Here is an 18,244-nt window from a genome sequence, read left to right on the forward strand (position 1 = left end):
TATCACATATTTTCCAGCAGTAAATAAAAATGGTTAAGTTACGCCTTTTTGGTATTAGGGTTAGATGCTGTCTGCTTGCACTGTGTGCAGTTTTTTTTTCTGTAGTAAAATGTATCGGTTGTGTTTTGTTTTATTTAGGAAGCTAAATGTCTTTGTTAATAGTTTAAGTCTAATTTGTTAGTGTAGAGATCAGTTTCATCAGATACGTGAGACTACTGAGCAGTCACTTATAAAATGCATTTACAAAGTACAGGTGTGTTCTAACCTTGGAAGTGCACAGAGACAAGCTTGACTTTAGTTAGGCTTTGAAGCATCATGATCAGGGGAAGTCCTGATGTGTAATATTGTTTCCTGGTACCCTAACTCATTTAATTTTTCTTTTGAATTATAAATGCTTGGGATTGGAGCTTTTTTTGGCTCTATTAGGAGTGGAACTTGTAACTACATCTTATAGCTGTTTTGTACTTATGGTAGTGTATGCAGTAATGTTGGATTTAGAAGAAAGAATTATTGTTAAGTTTTTTTTTGTAGCCATAGAGATAGAAATGGCAGTCTAGATTAGATAATGTTTTTCTAACAATGTTCATGGAGGACCTCTTGAAAGTTGTTCTCATTTGATAGCGATTGAAGATGCAGTTCTTGCTACTATGGTGCAATTAATGATTCAAATTCATTGTCTTTTTATATAAAAAAAACAACAAACAAATATGCAATCCATAGAGATATGAAGAGAACTGTAATGTCAGGACAGTTCAGTGAGCTGTTGTCTTAACCACAGAAAGTGATTTGATGGCAAATTAGTCTGGTAAACTGGGCAGTGCTCAATTGTTCTCTCTCTTGTAATGTAAGCATGTATTTTATTCTGAGTCTCATGACTGATTAAAAGCTTTGGTGGTTAAAATCTGAAGCTAGGTGTCAAATGGAAGACAAAGTTGTAATCCTAAAAGATTAACATACATACGTAGAACATATCTCAGGGAAGAATGAAAGCATGTAAGACTTGATAGCAATTTGAAATATTTTGTCCAATATCCATCTGTCTAGCAAAGAATTATTTGAATCCTTTTTCTTACTGATTTCCTTGATCAGCACGGCACCTTTGTATGATGAATAGCAGTTCATCATACTTGGCAAATTTAAGAATGAGACAGCCTATCATCATTAGATGATCATTTTGTTTCTTTTTGTTGCAGGCTGCATCTCCTTACCCTCTGCAGAGGTATTCTTTCTCCCTTTATCTTTTGATATCCTCTCACCTGTTATCACAAGCACTTTATTTTAGAAAGTATCTTAAAATCTTTTTTTTTTTTTTTTTTTTTGTCTCATTTTCTAAAATCTGATTCTTGTGAATTCTTACACAAAGCAAATACTTTGTGCTGCTTTATAGGATGGCAGTTTTTGAAGTATGTTTTGATATTTGGCCATATAGTACCCTCAGGGTTCACAATTTTAAATAAAGGAAGCTGCCAATTAATGAAGAGGTTGAATCATCAACTGTCACTTGTGAAAGTCAGATAGAGAAGTAAACATGTACTGTGTTAACTACATAGTATTGTCCCAGACTCATTAGTTGCACATGCAAGGTTAGGCTCAGACAAACCTTCCTGTGCCAGTCCTTACATCCATTGTAGTGTACCTGGAGGTATTGAAGGTGTTGCAGTATATACTGAAATGGCTGCAAAGGAAAGCAATCTTTGGCTTTAAATAAAAATAGCAGGGTTTGATTTGAGTTGTAATTTTCTTGAACCTTAGGAGCGATAAACTTCTGATGGATGAGAAAGGATAAGAGAACCTAATGTGAACTTCTGAAAGAGAATACTGTAGACAGAGGAGCGTTCAGATGAAAGCAGTTAATTATTTTCTAAGTTGACGGCTGGCATCTGTTGCTCTAAAGCAAAGTGCTGCACATGCTGCCTGGACAAGAATAGATTTGTTGTCTTCAAACTGTTTTTAATGTACTGCAGGCTTGCCTAAATGCTAATATAGTTAACAGTTGTCTTCTGCTTTGGAGAGATAGAGGCATTGTAAATACCCTCTTGGAAAAAGAGGGCATTCCACAACAGGGAGGGAGCAGAGCCCTGTGAATTGCATAGTGGAAGCTCAGTCTGTTTAAAAGCAGTGTTAGTGTACAGGAGTTGTTCACTGGGAGTTCGTGTCAAAAGTGTAATTCTCACTTACAAAGTGGAGGAGCATACCGAGCTAAGGATTCATCGCATAGAAAGTGAGAATGATGTAACAAGCAATATTGTAGTCTGCAGTCCTTACTTATTTGAGGGAAAAGGATGTTATAGCCAGTTATACATACAGCATTTTCTTAAAATTAGCAGATAAAATGAGCTAAATGTTTCTGGATTAAGATTTTCGATGTGAATATTCAGTAATCTGTGGAATAATGTTTGTATATGAAACTGATAATTGGATTTGTTATCTGAAGTATATGAAATCCAAAAAAGGGATGCCTTTATACAACCTTAAGGATTATTCTGTATAATCACTGTTCTCTGCAGTTATATGACCACTGTTAGCCACTGGCTTTTCTTTACACCTTCATCTTTATAACATTTATACCCAAAAGTGCTGATGGGTAGTGGGAATAAGGTCTATAATAGTAGAGCTTAGAGTATATCTATTAAGAAATCTGATCTGAAAGCTTCTATCACATTGGATTGCATACTTATATGTTCACTTGCATGTACTGGCATTAGCTTTTGTAAAATACAAATGGCAAAGAAATCCTATTCCTGAGCATAAAGTGTGCTTTTTCAAGCCAAGGATCCTTTAAAAAATTCAGAGTAAATTAAAGCTTTTTGCACAAGTAATATTTTATTTTGGGAAATATCTTCTCTTGGCTGTTCAGTTAGTAGTTTTCAGTAACCACATATATATTTTAAATCTCTTGTCCCTTTGTCCCTTTAGTTTGCTTATAACTTTTTTCATGCTGGTTTCTTTTAAGGTATAAAATTCCCATGCTTACTTGTAGCCTTAAAGGACTTGAAATTAGTCTTTTTTTTAAGTTATGAAATACTGTAGTAGTACAGGTTATGCACTAAAAATTGACTTTTCTCACTCTCTATTTAATAAGTAAGCTGCTGAGAATGCAAGACTAAGATTAGGCCATGATTTCTAAGATATTAACATTAACACACAGTTGACATCTCAGAGTGCCTTTGCTTGAGAAGATGCAAACAATTCTCAGAATAAAAGAAACATTATGGCTTTTGTATGCTCGAATGGCTTATTAACCTTTAATGTTAGAATCTGCATGATATTTTAAAATAGAAGGGCAAAGTTGTCATATTATTTATTTATTTTCCAGTTAATTAAATGCTTATTGCAGTAGATATTTTTAGCTTGAACTTTAGCTTCTAAGTATGAAAAGACAATTTCTAGAGATCAAGCTATTTAAATTTGTCAACATTTAGGTGTTAATTAAAATGTAATATATATATTTCAAATTTAATTCGATTTATTTTGTTTTTTAAAGGAGTGTATTTAGAGGAAGTAAGGGTTTACATTCTGCTTCTCTGAGCATAACCAAAGTTTTAAAGCACGTGAATTGCAGATAATTTTTTTCCGTACTAAGCTCCTACATTTTAATGGGTAACAAGTATCCCAAGTTGCTTTAAATATTTATAGTTAGTGTTGGAAGTGATGTAGATCCCATATTTCAGACAATAAGCCAATTCCAGTGCTGAGAAAGATATTTTTTTCTTGAAAATGTTTGTGTCTGCTGTTGAATTGTGTGTGTTCTACTAATCAGTGTTAGCAGTTTGAGTTGATGTGTTATAATCAAAACAAAACCAATTGCAATAAACAAAACCAATTATAATAAAAATAACAATTTCTGCTTCCAAGTAAAAGGATAGATTCTTGATGATGATATTTACTTAAATATTTGATAGCTACTTTAGCAGGTTTTTTTCTTTATATTATTTATTGACATTGCACTGTTAAAAATAGAAATAAATTTTAAACATATTTGGTGTTTGGACTTTATGTTCTAATTACCTTTAAATCTTTCTTTTCTGTACAGTTAATAAATATTTAAGCTCTGAAAATCCACTGTTCTTTGAACTACGTGCCAGATACCTTATTGCCTGCGAACGCATCCCTGAGGCAATGGCTCTTATCAAATCTTGCATAAATCATCCAGATATCAGTAAAGATCTGTATTTCCATCAAGCACTTTTCACCTGTCTTTATATGTCACCATTAGAAGATCAGCTATTCCAGGAGGTATTGTTTGTCAGTGTTGTTTTTAATGAAGTGGTACTTGTTATGCACAAAGTGTCAAAAGGAGCATATGGAACTCTTTATTTTAGTAGAAAGAAATGTCATAAAATCAGCAATTATTCTGGTATTGCTTAACTTAGAGCTGGTTTAAGCTTTGAGAAGATATATGTAGGTGTCTAGAAATCTTGTTGACCTAAATGCATTTTTTGGTCGAGTTTACTTATGTATATATATTCCCTATTTATCTTAAGTCACTATCATTGTGTAACTTCAGTGTATTGACTGTTATTTTACAGTTGACTATTATTTCATCAAAACCACTTGAACATACTTGGTATCGGTCCACTGTTTTATGCATTGTACAGCATTGTTAGCCTTAAAGTTTCTCTAATGTTACCCCAATATGTAAAATGAAACCCTTTAATTAAGTGTGGTTGTAGTCGTACCACTGATAGCATTTTCTGGAAAGCAGTGTTTATCTTAACCTTCTTTTTTTAAGTTAAAAAACAACCGACCATCATGCAGTTAAAAAACAAGCAAACAAACAAAAAAGCTTTTGTGTAGTTTTAAATTTTTCTGATAAATTCTGTCTTGCATTACTTTAAGAGATGTGAACCAGCTCTAAATCTCCCCAGACTCTCTATTCACAGGCCTAAAGGAAAGCTACTCCAAAGAATAATAGTGCCTGCATCTTTTAGTGGCTTCTTTAATATAGCAAGGTCTGATAGGTTTTTGTTTCGTGTTAGCAAATTTATCTGAATTGGTTTTTATTTTAATTATATAGCACTTGTTGAGGACTGATTGCAAGAGTGGAATTGAGATCATCTGCAACACTGAAAAAGAAGGGAAGACTACCTTAGCCTTACAACTATGTGAATCGTTCCTAGTCCCACAGCTCCAAAATGGGGACATGTATTGTATATGGTAAATACTTTACTTCTGGTGAAGCCGCTCAGCAGATAAATGCTTATTGCTGAAATGAAATTTGTCTGACTTTGATTTATAGCTCAGGTTTAAAATACCAGATAAAAACATTCTAACTTGACCTGTGGATGTTTCTTGTACTTCAGTTATTCCTGTTGTCTTTTCATGCAGTCCTGTACAGTGGTATTCTACATAGCGTGTAACACTTGTCTGCTTCAAAAGAACAGAAAGATGAGTCTTCAGGTTCTTTTGGCTGCAAATACCTACAAATATGGCATTTATTATTGGCAAAGTGTAATAGTATTCAGCCTACTGGTGATGCAAGTATTTTCCTGTCCAGCTAGTTAGATGCCAGTTAATGCTTACAGTATCTAAATTGTGGTATGTCACAATTGTATCTAAAAAGAATATATGATTCTGAAAATGTGCTATTGATTATATGAAGTTGTACTTCAAAAACAAAGCCACAATGTAATATAATTTTCTAAGAAAGGCTTGAGTAAGAATGTCTTTGTATTCAGTACTACAGTTTGATATTTGAATACTTTTGTTGCTACTGAGAATTTTCTGAAGAAGAGTCAAAACTAATTTTATCATTCCCAGAAATGAAAGATGTCAGAGGGAAGGTAACTCTTATGCTTAGTTTGAACAATTTCTTTACCTGATGTAATGTCTGTATGACATTTTTTCTGACTGTGTAGTTGAAACAAAAAGGCTTAGTCTACAAGTATCTACAGTTTTCAGTCAAAGAAGATGAAATTATTGATTTGCGTAACAAATGTTTAAATGGAGTCTAGAATTTATAAAGGCTTCTTGTTCTTCCAGAAGTAAGGGAACTGAGATGTAAGATACATCTTTTTCTAGAAGAAGTAATGAAGACCAGATATGATTAAACAAATGTTACTTCATTAATTTTACTGAAGCTACTGGATAAATAGTCGATTACACTGAATCAAAACCTTTGGAAACTGTTGACATAAATTAATAATATACTGGCAATACCTGGTTATTCTCTGTCATCTATCTCTGTCCAGAAAAAGCTGGCTGTGGCTATCCCTGTAGGGCAGATGAATTTAAATCAGAAATAAGCGTTTAGCTTGTCTGAACCCAGTGCTAAAGTTTAAAATGTAATACAGCATTGCTGATTGCTGCCCAAATGCTGCATCCTCTGAATCTTTATTAGGAAATTTTTGCACGTAACTTATGAGTTACATGGTTAATGCTTTCAGTTTCAGGAATTCAGATTTTTAAGAAATGTATTGTAAATATTGGCACTAAGCCTGATTCTTTTTATGCCTTCTGTTGTCAGAACAAACACATTAGCCTTGCTCCTACCTAGTTGATTTATAGATTTTATAACATCTGTTTTGGAAATTAAAAACAAAATGTTGGTCTTTACCTTAGATAAAGTGGATATCAGTAATGAAATTCTGAACAAGAGTAGGCTACAGTACTGTTGAACATGTTTATCAAAAAACCAATACTAGCTTCTTCTAGTATTTTAATCTTCTGTTCAGAATATAAAACATAGTGATCTTACAATGAGTTTTGAGCAGTTGTGTCTATTCAGGTGGAATAACTGGTTCTCTACAGATGTTGAGTTATAATGATTGCATACAAAATAAGAGAAAACTGCTTAGTGCTTAATGGTTAATGTAAACTGGGACAAAGCTATGAAGCAGTTAAGTGTGACTGAACTGTTGGTCAAGTTTTGGAAAAAGTTGGAGTCAGGTTAACCCACATCATGTGTTTTTCCCCAGAGTGGAGATTCATGTCTTCAAGCTTAGCACAAGTCATTTTACTTTGTTTGGAACTGAAGGTCTTGCAGATCTAACAGCAATCACTGCCAGCAGAGATAAGATACCAAAATAGATTAGAAAGCTGTAAATAGCAGGTATCTGCTATTGCTTCTTGTGATGTACTCTGTATAATCTTTGAGCTGAAACCATTAGTTCACAGATGAAGATGGACTTTAAACAGCTCTGTCTACTGTTGTCTATGTTGAGATGATCTATGTCATCAATGTTTTTCTGAAGTGAAAGCATACATGTAAGCTGCTCAGAAAAAAACAAAACAACTGTGGTAGGTCTTGCTTAGAATTGTTTGTATATAGGATTGTTGATCAGAGATCAGTCTGTAATGACACGATTGGCTTTCTTGTATCAAAAAGTGATGTACCCTCAGGAAGACAGAATTTTGTTGGGATAGGAATAGCAGAATGGCCTGCATGCTCTGCAAAGCAGTCTCTAAATCCTGTTTTGGCTGTTTACGATTAATTCATGTTCATTAAGTTGAGGAACTCTTTTCTGTATTTTCATTCAGTCTATGGCTTTTATCCAAATCACTAAAACTGCCTAACTGTTCAGTATGTTCATTTTGGTAAAATATGCAATTTATACTCAAGGAAAGACAGACTTTCCACTTACCAACAGTGGAAAATGTTTTAGGTTAGCTGGAGTAGGGCAGGCTCAGCCACCCTCTTACGTCACTAATGGAAACACACAGTGCTTTTGGTATAGTATAGTGTGTTGACTGTCTGGAATACCCAGTTGATCTGTGAAAATGACAATTTAAATTGCCCTAGGCAAATTAATAACAGTTTAGGCATGGGCAGTAGTGCTATTTTGGTTATCGTGCCTAAAAGTTTCAAGAATGTCATCAACTGTTCATGCTATATTATATATATAGTATAGAAGCAAGTAATAAAAATAACCCAAAACCTGCCCTCGCTACTTTGTAACATCATTTGCATTGTCGTCAGTGCCATAGAAATGTCCCATGTGCTGTTGATTTCAGTGTTAATTAAACTTCATATGAAAAGTATATAAGTAGTTGAAATGGAGTCCAATCAGAAGTTCAGGACTGATTTAATCCATAACAATTATGAAAGTCAGAAATGTGCCTGAGAAGCAGAAGCCTCCATGTCTACGCAGGAATAAGTCTAAAATATTCCTTATCACGATCTGGCCAAACGATGGTAAAACTGATATAATGACTTGCTCTTAACCTATGGAGCTGTTCCTTCTTTCAGTTTTCTCCATTCCTTTTTCAGTTCTTTTCTTGTGTCAGGCCTTCATGCTTGTCTGAACAAATCCTATGCTGCTTAAACCACTAGTCTGTCTGAAAAGCAGTTTTGAGTTTTCCCTGGATTTAATATTGAAATAGCTTACTCTGAATTGGTATGAAACAAAGCAGAGAAGAGTCAAGAGCAGTAGCTGCTAATTCAGTTCAGCATTAATAAACAGCGAGTTTAAATAATTACTAAACAGCATCCTTAGCAAATATGTTCTTTCTTGTACTTATGGTTGAGACTTGACTGATATTTTTTTTTTTAATGGATGATTTGATCTGCAAATACTGCTTAACATGTCAGACAGAACTATAGAGCTGTTCTTAATCTAAAAACAAAGTCAGTGTTCTGACATAGTCAGTTCTGTCACTTCTCTACAGGCAGATGTTGACCACTCTAAGATAAGCTTAATCTTAAAAAGTGTGTCTGATTTATATCTGACACAGACTACAGACTCTTGAATATCAGCCAAGGATTTTGTCAGTGACTGTTTGCATCTTTTGAGGGAGGAGGCTGATAAAAGAAAGAAGTTATCTTCCTTCAGAGGATGAAAGTCAATTGCTCGCCTTTTTTCATCATAACGTTATGATGGGAATTTCAGTGTAGCATCAGGTCCTGTGTGAAATCTTTGAGGTGCCAACTTTCCATATAACTAAGAGCTAGATTTGATTGTAAAAGTCTCTGAATTAAAGAATGTAGAATTAATTACAGGATGTAGAGTTCAGTCAGCTTTATCTTATAGACTGAACACATTACCTATTTAAGAGCTCTGCTACAGGGGTCTAATGATATGTTCTTACATTTCCTTGTATCAGTTAGAAATATTGTTTGACTTGAATGATAGATGTGTGAATAGTGATGAAGCCTGATATTTCCCTGTAGCTGCTATTGGTTAGGAAGACTGATGACAGCAAACAAAAAAGAAAACTTACTGTAAATAACTGGAGAAGACATTTCTTGTCAACAGTCTGTGTTACTGACTGCATTTTGACAGTAGTCTTGTTTTCCACATTTTACATTCCACTTGCTTTCCCGGAGGATTCCTCATTGTTGCAGTGAACATAATTTAATCCCAAAACATAAACTGTGCAGATTGATGTGTGCTGCCTGTGGTGTTAAGGGCTGGGTACTGTAGCATCTGATTAGCATCTGCAGTTCTCTGATACTATACTGAATACATTAATGTTGTTGCATACTTAATTGGCTGAGTGATAGGAGATACCCCGAATGCTTTAACAAAGTAATTAACTTTTGTTTTCCATTATGCACTTTGTATATAGTCGTGGTGTCAATTAGATTGGTTTTAAGCCCTTAAATACAAATTTAGGTGCAGAATTTGCAACTCATTGCTCTTTGCAACCTGTCATACTTAGTGATGGGCTTCTTTTAATACTCAGCGTAATTGAAGTATTCTGTTCTGTGCTTATAGGGACCTGATCTTCATTTGGAGTAAACTGCAGCTGAAATCTAACCCCTCAAAACAAGTATTTGTTGACCAGTGCTACCAGCTTTTAAGAATTGCTACAAATGTCAGAGTAATTTTCCCTTTCATGAAAGTAATTAAGGATGAAGTAAGTTCTGTTTTTTGTTTACTTCTTTACTCTTTCCCTCTATGCTTTGTGTTACAAGTAAACAGAAGTAATGTTGATGTTTCTGTAGATGTGAAGAAGGGACAGGGAAGGGCATTAAATTAAAAGCTTTGTCAGGTTCTCAAATGTGTCAGCATCAATTTTGTCTTTGATCTACTGTGTGTTTTCATGACGTATTTCTGACTCAATTGTGTCAAGTAAGATTTCTTTCCTTTTAGACCTCAGAAAATTTGAGGAATGGTGTTCTGTATAAACATACGTGGAAGCTGCTTAGAAATACATGGAATAAATGTGAAAGATGGGTGGTGGTTTTTTTTGTTTTTTTGTTTTCTTCCCACTCTGTGTATTGTTGTTTGTTTTTTTTCTTTTAGCCAGGAAACAGGACTTCTATGCCATTGTATCTGCCTTTCACTCTTGTTAAGTTCTGAATCCTCCCACAATTTCTAGCCAAATGTGAAGTAATGCTTAACATAACAAAAATGAAGGAAGAGCTAGACTAAGATGGGAGAAAACATGATTTTGTTTCAGAAAAATATGCTATATTTCTTGCTTTACATGTTTTGTGCTCTTTATGAACACCTGTGGAAACAAAAAAGAGAAAGCATAATGTGTAACCCTTTGTGCATGGGAGTCTCAGCTAATTCTAAACACACTGATTTTTTATCATATACTTGATTGAACACAGTTTCTTTGTATTCTGTTCCCTAAACATTTGCATAAATGAATTATAAATTATTTCATCAGGGTTAATGTTCTGAAATTCTGAATGCAATGATTTGCTGTTATTCAAGATTTTAATCCTACTATGTGTTCTAAAATGCTGCTAGTGACACGAATAACTTGATGTAGTAGTTTTAGAAAGTTGACTTTAAAAAAAAAAAAATATATATATATATATATATATAAATAAGTACATTTTAACACACATATATATGGGTGGATATTAAGCTTTAATGCAGCTCTTCTTACTAGTATGCCATATGTTGTGTAGTATGTTTTCTGACCATGCCTCACAATTGTAAGCTTCTGGGGGATCCTCAGCCTAGAGTATAGAAAGGGAATTCTGCACATTGGAAGGATATCTTGTCAATTCTGAAAATTCAGGCCTGTAAAATGCTTCAGTATGGGCTGTTACAGCTTCCTTGGTGGTCGCTGTTGAAAATCAAAGGCAATATTTTACAGCTTAACACTCTGCTGTTGGTATTTGGGCACTGTTTATTCTAGTTCCCCCTCACACTCACCGACCGTACGTCAGACTTCTTTAGATTTGACTTTTGATATGTAGACTTCAATGCGCCTATGAGGAAGATTATGATACTATGTAAAATTATTTCTTTTCTGCAGGTTGGTGAGGATGGTCTTCAGATATGTGTTGAGATATGTGGATGCGCCCTTCAGTTGGACCTCCGTGAAGACCCCACTATGAAAAGTCTTATTTACAAAGCAATTGCTCACTTTCTGCCAAATGACTTGGAGATCCTCAGAATTTGTGCGCTTTCGATCTTTTTTCTTGAGCGTACTTTGGAATCTTACTACACCGTTGAACATTTATATAAATGTGCAGATGAGGAATATAATGAATGCACTAGTTCTGTTCAAAACCGTGTACGTTTTGAATTGCTTCCTATTTTGAAAAAAGGTTTGTTTTTTGATCCTGAGTTTTGGAATTTCTTGATGATCAAGCAGAACTGTTTAGCTTTATTGGAGGATAAAGCCTTTGCTGGCTTAAGTGAAACTACACTGGAAAACTCTACTGCAAATGTAGAGAAGTTAACAGAGTATAGGGCTATGAGTGAGGAACATGTCTGTTCAACAGATGTAGGCAATGGGGAACTTGACACTGACGACCTCTCTGAAGCCCAGTCCAAAGGTAATGCCAAAAAGAACCACGAAACTCATGAAGCATCTAAAATGTTAGATAATACTGTACCAAGACACCGCTGTGTGATATGCAACAAGGAATTCTTTGGTGATCACATTGTGAAACATGCACAAGCTCACCAGAAAAAGGGCAGTTTTTCTTGCGTACTTTGCAACAGAAAATTCAGGCAGAAAGGACTTATGCTAAAGCACTTAAGGAACCATGTCAGAAAGATAGAAAGGCAACATCTTGCTGCAGTCCTTGAGGCCAGTAAGCAGGCTCAGATTTGTAATGAACTAGAATGTTCTGATGTTTGTCCCTCCCTTGAAAATGGGGGCTCTGTTGGTTCTAAAGAGGATGAACGAGAGATTGCAACAGTTCCAAGTGCTGACGTGGAACAGGAGAAGGCTGAACAGGTATTCAGTGCAGTGGAAAACCATCTCAGTGACCAGGACGATGTTACTGAAAATAGTAGTTGTGACAGCTGCTTTAATAATGCTCCTGATGCTTTAAGTACAGAAAGCTTGCCTGAAGATGATGAGAACTCCAGTAAAGAGTCACCTATTTTGCATAAAGTGAATGGAGCTTTTTCTCCCCAAAAATATATAGATGCTATGGATCAAGAAGGAAGCTTGAAGTGCCCTGCTAATGGTTGTGCCAGAGTGTTTAAAAAGATTCGATTTCTCAATAAGCATGCAAGAAAAGCTCATCCAACTGATTTGAAGGTACAGGAACATATAATGAAATGGAATAAAGGAAAATGTCGGTTCTGTCAGAGAAAATTTGCTGATTCCCAACATTTTATAGACCACCTGAAGAGACATGTGTATCCAAATGTTTACTTTTGTTTACACTTCAATTGTAATCAGAGATTTAAGCTGTCAACTGAGCTAGCAGAGCATACAAAAAGTCATAATGTTTTTAAAGCTCAGTGCAATTTTGCAGAGTGTTGTGAGCTTTTTGAGGAGCTTCCTTTGCTGTATGAACATGAGGCTCAGCATTACTTAAGTAAAGCGTCAGAGTGTTCAGAAGATGCCAGTGAAAAGGATTCTTCAGATGACCCTTCAGAACATGGTAGTTGCCATGGTGATGATGAATCTGTTAATGAAAAAGAAACTGTAGATCTACCGATTCCAACTTGGAAGTCAAGGAAGGATTCTACAGAACCAAAGACATATATTCAAAGTATTGAGAAGAAAGCAATTAATGTAATGCAGAATGGAAATGAAAGTTCATCTGAGGGCACTGCAACGGTTTTGATAGACCAAAAGGCACCTGTTTTACAGCCAAATTCTGAAAACTGTACTGTTAGTGACCAACTAGTCAATGGGCACAGTGACCCAAATCAAACGTCATCAAAGTCATCAGAAACACCTTTGAACAGAGTGGTAGATGAAACAAGGACAGAGAATGGGTCGGTGTTACCCGTTTTACAGAATTCTCACGATACAACACAAAATAATGCTGCTCCGTCACAACTACCTTCTAAACCAAATCAGACAACGGAAAACACTTCATATGGTGTCATCTTAACAAAACCATATGTTAGACCCTTGCCTCCAAGTTATCTTGATGAACGATACATTAGCATGCCAAAACGTAGAAAAATGTTGACTGATAAAGCAGATGCTCATTCAGAACAAGATAAATGTTGTAGTAAAACAACAGAAAGATTTAGATGTGGCAACTGCTTGACCATCTACTGTAATTCAGAAGCACTTGAGGCTCATCTTGCACAAAAGAAATGTCAGACGCTCTTTGGATTCGATTCAGATGATGAAAGTAAGTTACAATTCTTCTGGCTCTGTTTGTTTGGAGGCAAATACCAAACAGATAGTGGTTCTTGTAAACAGGCTGTCTGATGGACCAGAAATGGCACATACCATTTGTAAGCAGTTGTAGTATGATAGAATTTAGAGCAAGGAAGGTCACTCACGACAATAGTGACCTGAACTTTGGAGCACAATATTGCACTAAACTGGAAGTTCAGATTATATGTGCTGTCTACAATAAAAAGAGGTGATGAAAATTGGTAGGCATCTTTTATGGAAAAGACTTCCTATAAAACAGAGAAAAGAATTATATATTTTATTATTTTTTTTATGCAAGTTCAAAGCTACACATGTAGGAAAATGTGAGTCATATTCCCAGTGTAGGAATGATTTACATTGAGAACGAAACAAGGATTAACCTGTGTATTCTATTTTGCAGGTGCCTGATTCAACATTGTGGGAAAATGTATCGAATGAGGAGTGGTGTAAGAAAACACTACATGAAGAAGCAGGAGTTTGTTTCCCAGTTGGCCTTAAATCATAAAGCAGTCTCAAATTACTAAAGAAAACATGACCTTGATAAAGACAAAGCACATTTTCTAGACAGAACTCACAGAGGAGTAGTGGGAGCTCTGCAGCTTTTGAATCCAGGAAGGTTGCTACAAAATCCCCAAAGTACCAGTTATCCAAAAAACCACATCCATTCCAAATGTGTGATTGAAGCTTAGCGGCACAGTCTTTCTAGCACAAAGGTCTAAGGAGAACAATGCATACAGCTGAACAGGCAGAGAAAGCAAAAGCATTAATTGCCTTATAGAAGTAAAACAGCTGGCTCTGTAAGCTGCTTTAGTTATGAAACATGGTTAGAGTTTTCTTCATCCACTCAGCTTGGAGGAAGTCATTCAAGAATGTGTCACTTTATGCTGAAATGTGTAGAGGAACTAAATGTTCTTTTTTCAGAGTTTAAGTATGTGATTCCATTATCTGCTAAAAAGTGGAGCTCACTTAATAAACCAATACTTGGAATCTGAAAAGAACAATGCAGAAAAAAAAAATTAACGTGGATGGAAAGCTCTAACAGCAAAAAGAAAACCCAACCCTTGAGGTACAGAGCACGCAAGCAAGAAGTGCATTGGTGTGATATTAAGTAAGTTATGCAAAGCGGAAATCAGATGCATGCAGGAGAAGGCCTTTACAAGTCTGTGGTTAAAGTACATGTAGGGTGTCCCATAAAACATCTGATTTACATACAGGAAGGCTATTACAAGCAGTACATGCACAAGTTCTGTGAATATTAACAAGTGCAGAGGGTTAGGCTTGCACTACAGGAGAGAGTTTGTTTTTATGCAAATACAGGGATCTTTCAGTTGCTATTATGACTAAAGAGAACTTGAAAAGGTTTTTTGTTTTGTTTTGTTTTTTAAATTCTTTGTTTTAAAAAAGAAATAATGACAGACGAAACCAGGGGATGTGTGTCAAGGTAGAAAAAAGATCAGGAAGAGCTTATTTCGCACATGTGGTATTACCTAATGGTGGTAGGTCACAACTCAATAGTGTAATAAAATATTTGCTGTCTAAAAGAAGGGAGAAAATGTGCATCAACTCAACCTGAAGATACAGTACAACCGTATCTAGCAGCATCTCTTGAGAAGGTAGCCTTTCCCAGAAGTTAGTGAAGGAGCTAAGTTAATGTTAAGCACTTTATCCAGCAACTGACTGTTCATAAAAGCGATCACAGAGTTTGTGAAGGTAAGGATTTTTTAGTCTTTCACCTGCCTAGATCCCAAAGACAGGATGTTTGGAAGCATGAGTTGGTGCGAATGATCTTTATGGTTCCATTCCAAATCAGTTTATTTGATTCTGTGAAACCAAAAAGATACTGTTACAGTTTTTGATCTCCATGCTCCAGAGGTGTTGCAAACAAGCACATTGTCTAATTAGTGTGTTAATTTATCTTCTAATAACTCTCTTATATCTTGCCATAAAAGTTATTTTTGAAGTCATACTCTGTGTTGTTGTTACCTGAAAATATTTATGTGATTACGGTCACAGAAGGTCCAATGATGAAAAATGGTGTGTACAAATGAAATCAGCAGAGAAATGTAGAACAGCAAAGACCAACTGTTCCTGCTCAGCTGTTTTGCTTCCTGAATAGTTCATCGCAACATCTGTATGACTTAGTAAGATGATCAGCTTGCTTAAAATGAGCTGCATAAAAATTAATGAGTAAAAAGAAACAACACACGAGGTAAAGATTTGCTCATTGTAGTAATGGCTCACACTTGCAAACTTAAGGGTTTCACTGAAAGATAAGCCCTTAAATAGTTCTGGAACTTAATAGTTTCATTAATGCCTCTGCTAATAGTCCTCTGTAAAGGTGCAGATATTTGCATTAATTCTGCTTCCTCCTTCCTGAGAGGTAAAAAAGAAAACGAAATCAGATTTATTTTTATTTTTATTTTTTGTAATTCTGGTGTGTTTTTTTCTTTGCCTTTCCTTTAAGTTGGATTAACATAAAAGGGTATAAAATTATGATCACAGATATGCGTACATTACATTGATATCAATGGCTGGCCCACTTTGAGAGATCCTTGTGACATTTGAGGCACCAAAGAATTTTTTATTTTTGCATTTGCGGAAAAGTAGTTTAAATGTGTCATTCATATATATTGAATACACACAGTCTATATGTATATTTACATATATGAATACATATGTGGCGCAAGTGGTAGAAGTGCCGCTCTGCAGCACAGAGGCTCGAATCCCGGGGGTTGGACTCGATGATCTCTAAGGTCCCTTCCAACCCACACCAGACTATTACCTATTAAAACATTTCAAATACAAGGGACTGTATCAGCAAAATGCACTTTCACGTTTTTGGTTGGTTTTTGTTTTTTGTTGTTTTTTTTTTTGCTTCAAGCTACCAACTATGAGTAATTTATAAGGACCCAGTTAACATCTTGAATGTTCCCAGACTCCCCGTTCTTTGCTTAACATCTGTTAAATTTGCTGAAGTATATTTGGGTGGTGGTGGGGGGGGGAAAGAAAGGTAATTCTAAACTATAGCAGTTTTGAAAATCTGGGAACTCAGTCAATAGATGTGACAAATGTTTGTGTAAAGTCCTTTAAGTGTACCTTGAATCTTTGGTGCTTTTTACATTTTCCTGGAGCTCCGTGTGTTTGAATATGCTTTAAAAACATGACTGAAACTTGTGGTTTTTTCTTTTGGTTTAAAGTGTGTAGATAAATGCATCTATGTATGTGCATAAACTGTGACCATAATTTTTTGTACCTGTATTAAACTCATTTTTGTTCAAAGATGCTTTTCTTGGACACCACCATTTGTTTATACCACGTGTTAAGAATATTCACACGAGAGAACTGAAAGACGGAATTCTGATGTAGGTGAGCATTAGGTGTCACTTAATGCCTATCAGAAATATCTCAAATTGACTGCAAGTGGGTGGTAAAATGTTTGTTTTAAGTAAAGATTTTACTTCAGAAGACACTGTATTTTCTTTAAACTGTTTTCTAATACCTGTCGGTGTTCTCAGATAGCTGCAGTATTCACTTACAAGCAAAAAGATCTAATATGTGTGGGATAATTCCACATATTTTCTTAGGATTCTTTAGTATGTTGAGCATTATCCTATACTAAGCCTGCAACTTTTAGGTCTGAAAAAGGTTGTGAGTCTAGAATTGTAAGGTTTAGTCCCAGGCGTTAAACATATAATGGGAAATAATTCATCAGGACTTGATTCAGTAAATGCTGGAGTATGTGTGTAACGTAAGCATGGATGTTTATGAAAATTGGCCTCAAGTTACACACGGACCTAGTAGCTTCACTGGATCAAAGTTTGTGCATTGTATTGCTGATGATCATGTTTCAATAGCGCTCCTTCAGGTGGCTTCAAATTGGATTTGAAGTTTCATTGTAAACATCAGTAACCTGCTGACAGTTCACTGTAAAGGTCATGCAAGCTCTTATTCTCAGAGTTGCCACTTGGGCACCTTTCACAAAAGAATATAATTATTAAAAGTGGTCATATCTGTGGGGGAAAAGGTCACTGGTACTTTGGTTCTTTAGCCATATTCATTGAAACTATATAAATTGTATAGTTTGGATAATTTATAATATTAAACTCTGTGATTTTTTTAATATCACATTGAAGGTTCAGCTGTACTCATTTCTTTTACTGTTTAACACCGGCGATATGGACGGAAGACTCAAAGGGGGGTGGTAGTGTTACTATTTTCTTAATTTATTTGGTACTGTATAACACCTTTCTGATTAAATGCAGCGTATGCATTTCGGGACTCTGTTAATTTGTTACAAGCTGTTACAGGTTCAGCAAGAAAGGAGATTTGTGCTTCCTTGTTGAATGTTAAATTATTTTCCTTTGCATTTTCTATGAGAGTACAAATTAAAACTGAGCCATCAAACTGCAATAAATCGACAGTAGTGTTTCATTTTAAAGAAAAAAACCTTTTTGTACTGTACATAGATTTGTTCAATAAAACGTTGTCTTTGTTGTTGATAGAAAGCGAGCTTGTCTTTTGGGGGATCTGCTCTGTAAATACCCACTGCAATATCTGGTCGAGCAGCGAAAGCTTCGAGCGCACTCTGAACCTTAATAAGCACCAACCCCACTGCGAATACTAAGTCTCTTGGTGAATCTCCTTCTCTGGAGACATTCAAGACCCACCTGGACGCCTACCTGTGTGACATGGTGTAGGGAGCCTGCTTTGGCAGGGGGGTTGGACTCGATGATCTCTAGAGGTCCCTTCCAACCCC

The 18,244-nt window shown here is 35.5% G+C and overlaps 1 protein-coding gene across 4 annotated transcripts in view; it reads left to right on the forward strand.

Moving 5' to 3' along the window:
* ZNF654 (zinc finger protein 654) overlaps positions 1–17,993 on the forward strand; it is a 37,613-nt gene extending 19,620 nt beyond the window's left edge. For 2 of the 4 annotated variants that reach the window (XM_015878594.2, XM_085546933.1), the window contains 5 exons: positions 4,034–4,236; positions 5,018–5,157; positions 9,657–9,798; positions 11,161–13,459; positions 13,889–17,993. In XM_015878594.2, coding sequence (XP_015734080.1) covers positions 4,034–4,236; positions 5,018–5,157; positions 9,657–9,798; positions 11,161–13,459; positions 13,889–13,896 — 2,792 coding nt within the window. In that variant the 3' untranslated portion in view covers positions 13,897–17,993. Of the gene's footprint in view, positions 1–1,193; positions 1,220–4,033; positions 4,237–5,017; positions 5,158–9,656; positions 9,799–11,160; positions 13,460–13,888 lie in introns of all 4 variants that reach the window. The other 2 variants (XM_085546940.1, XM_085546945.1) reach the window with 2 other exon arrangements.
* Positions 17,994–18,244: the final 251 nt, after the last annotated feature.

The sequence above is a fragment of the Coturnix japonica genome, chromosome 1 (genome assembly GCF_054131305.1).
Source record: "Coturnix japonica strain WE chromosome 1, WE-NBRP24, whole genome shotgun sequence".
Lineage (NCBI taxonomy): Eukaryota > Metazoa > Chordata > Aves > Galliformes > Phasianidae > Coturnix > Coturnix japonica.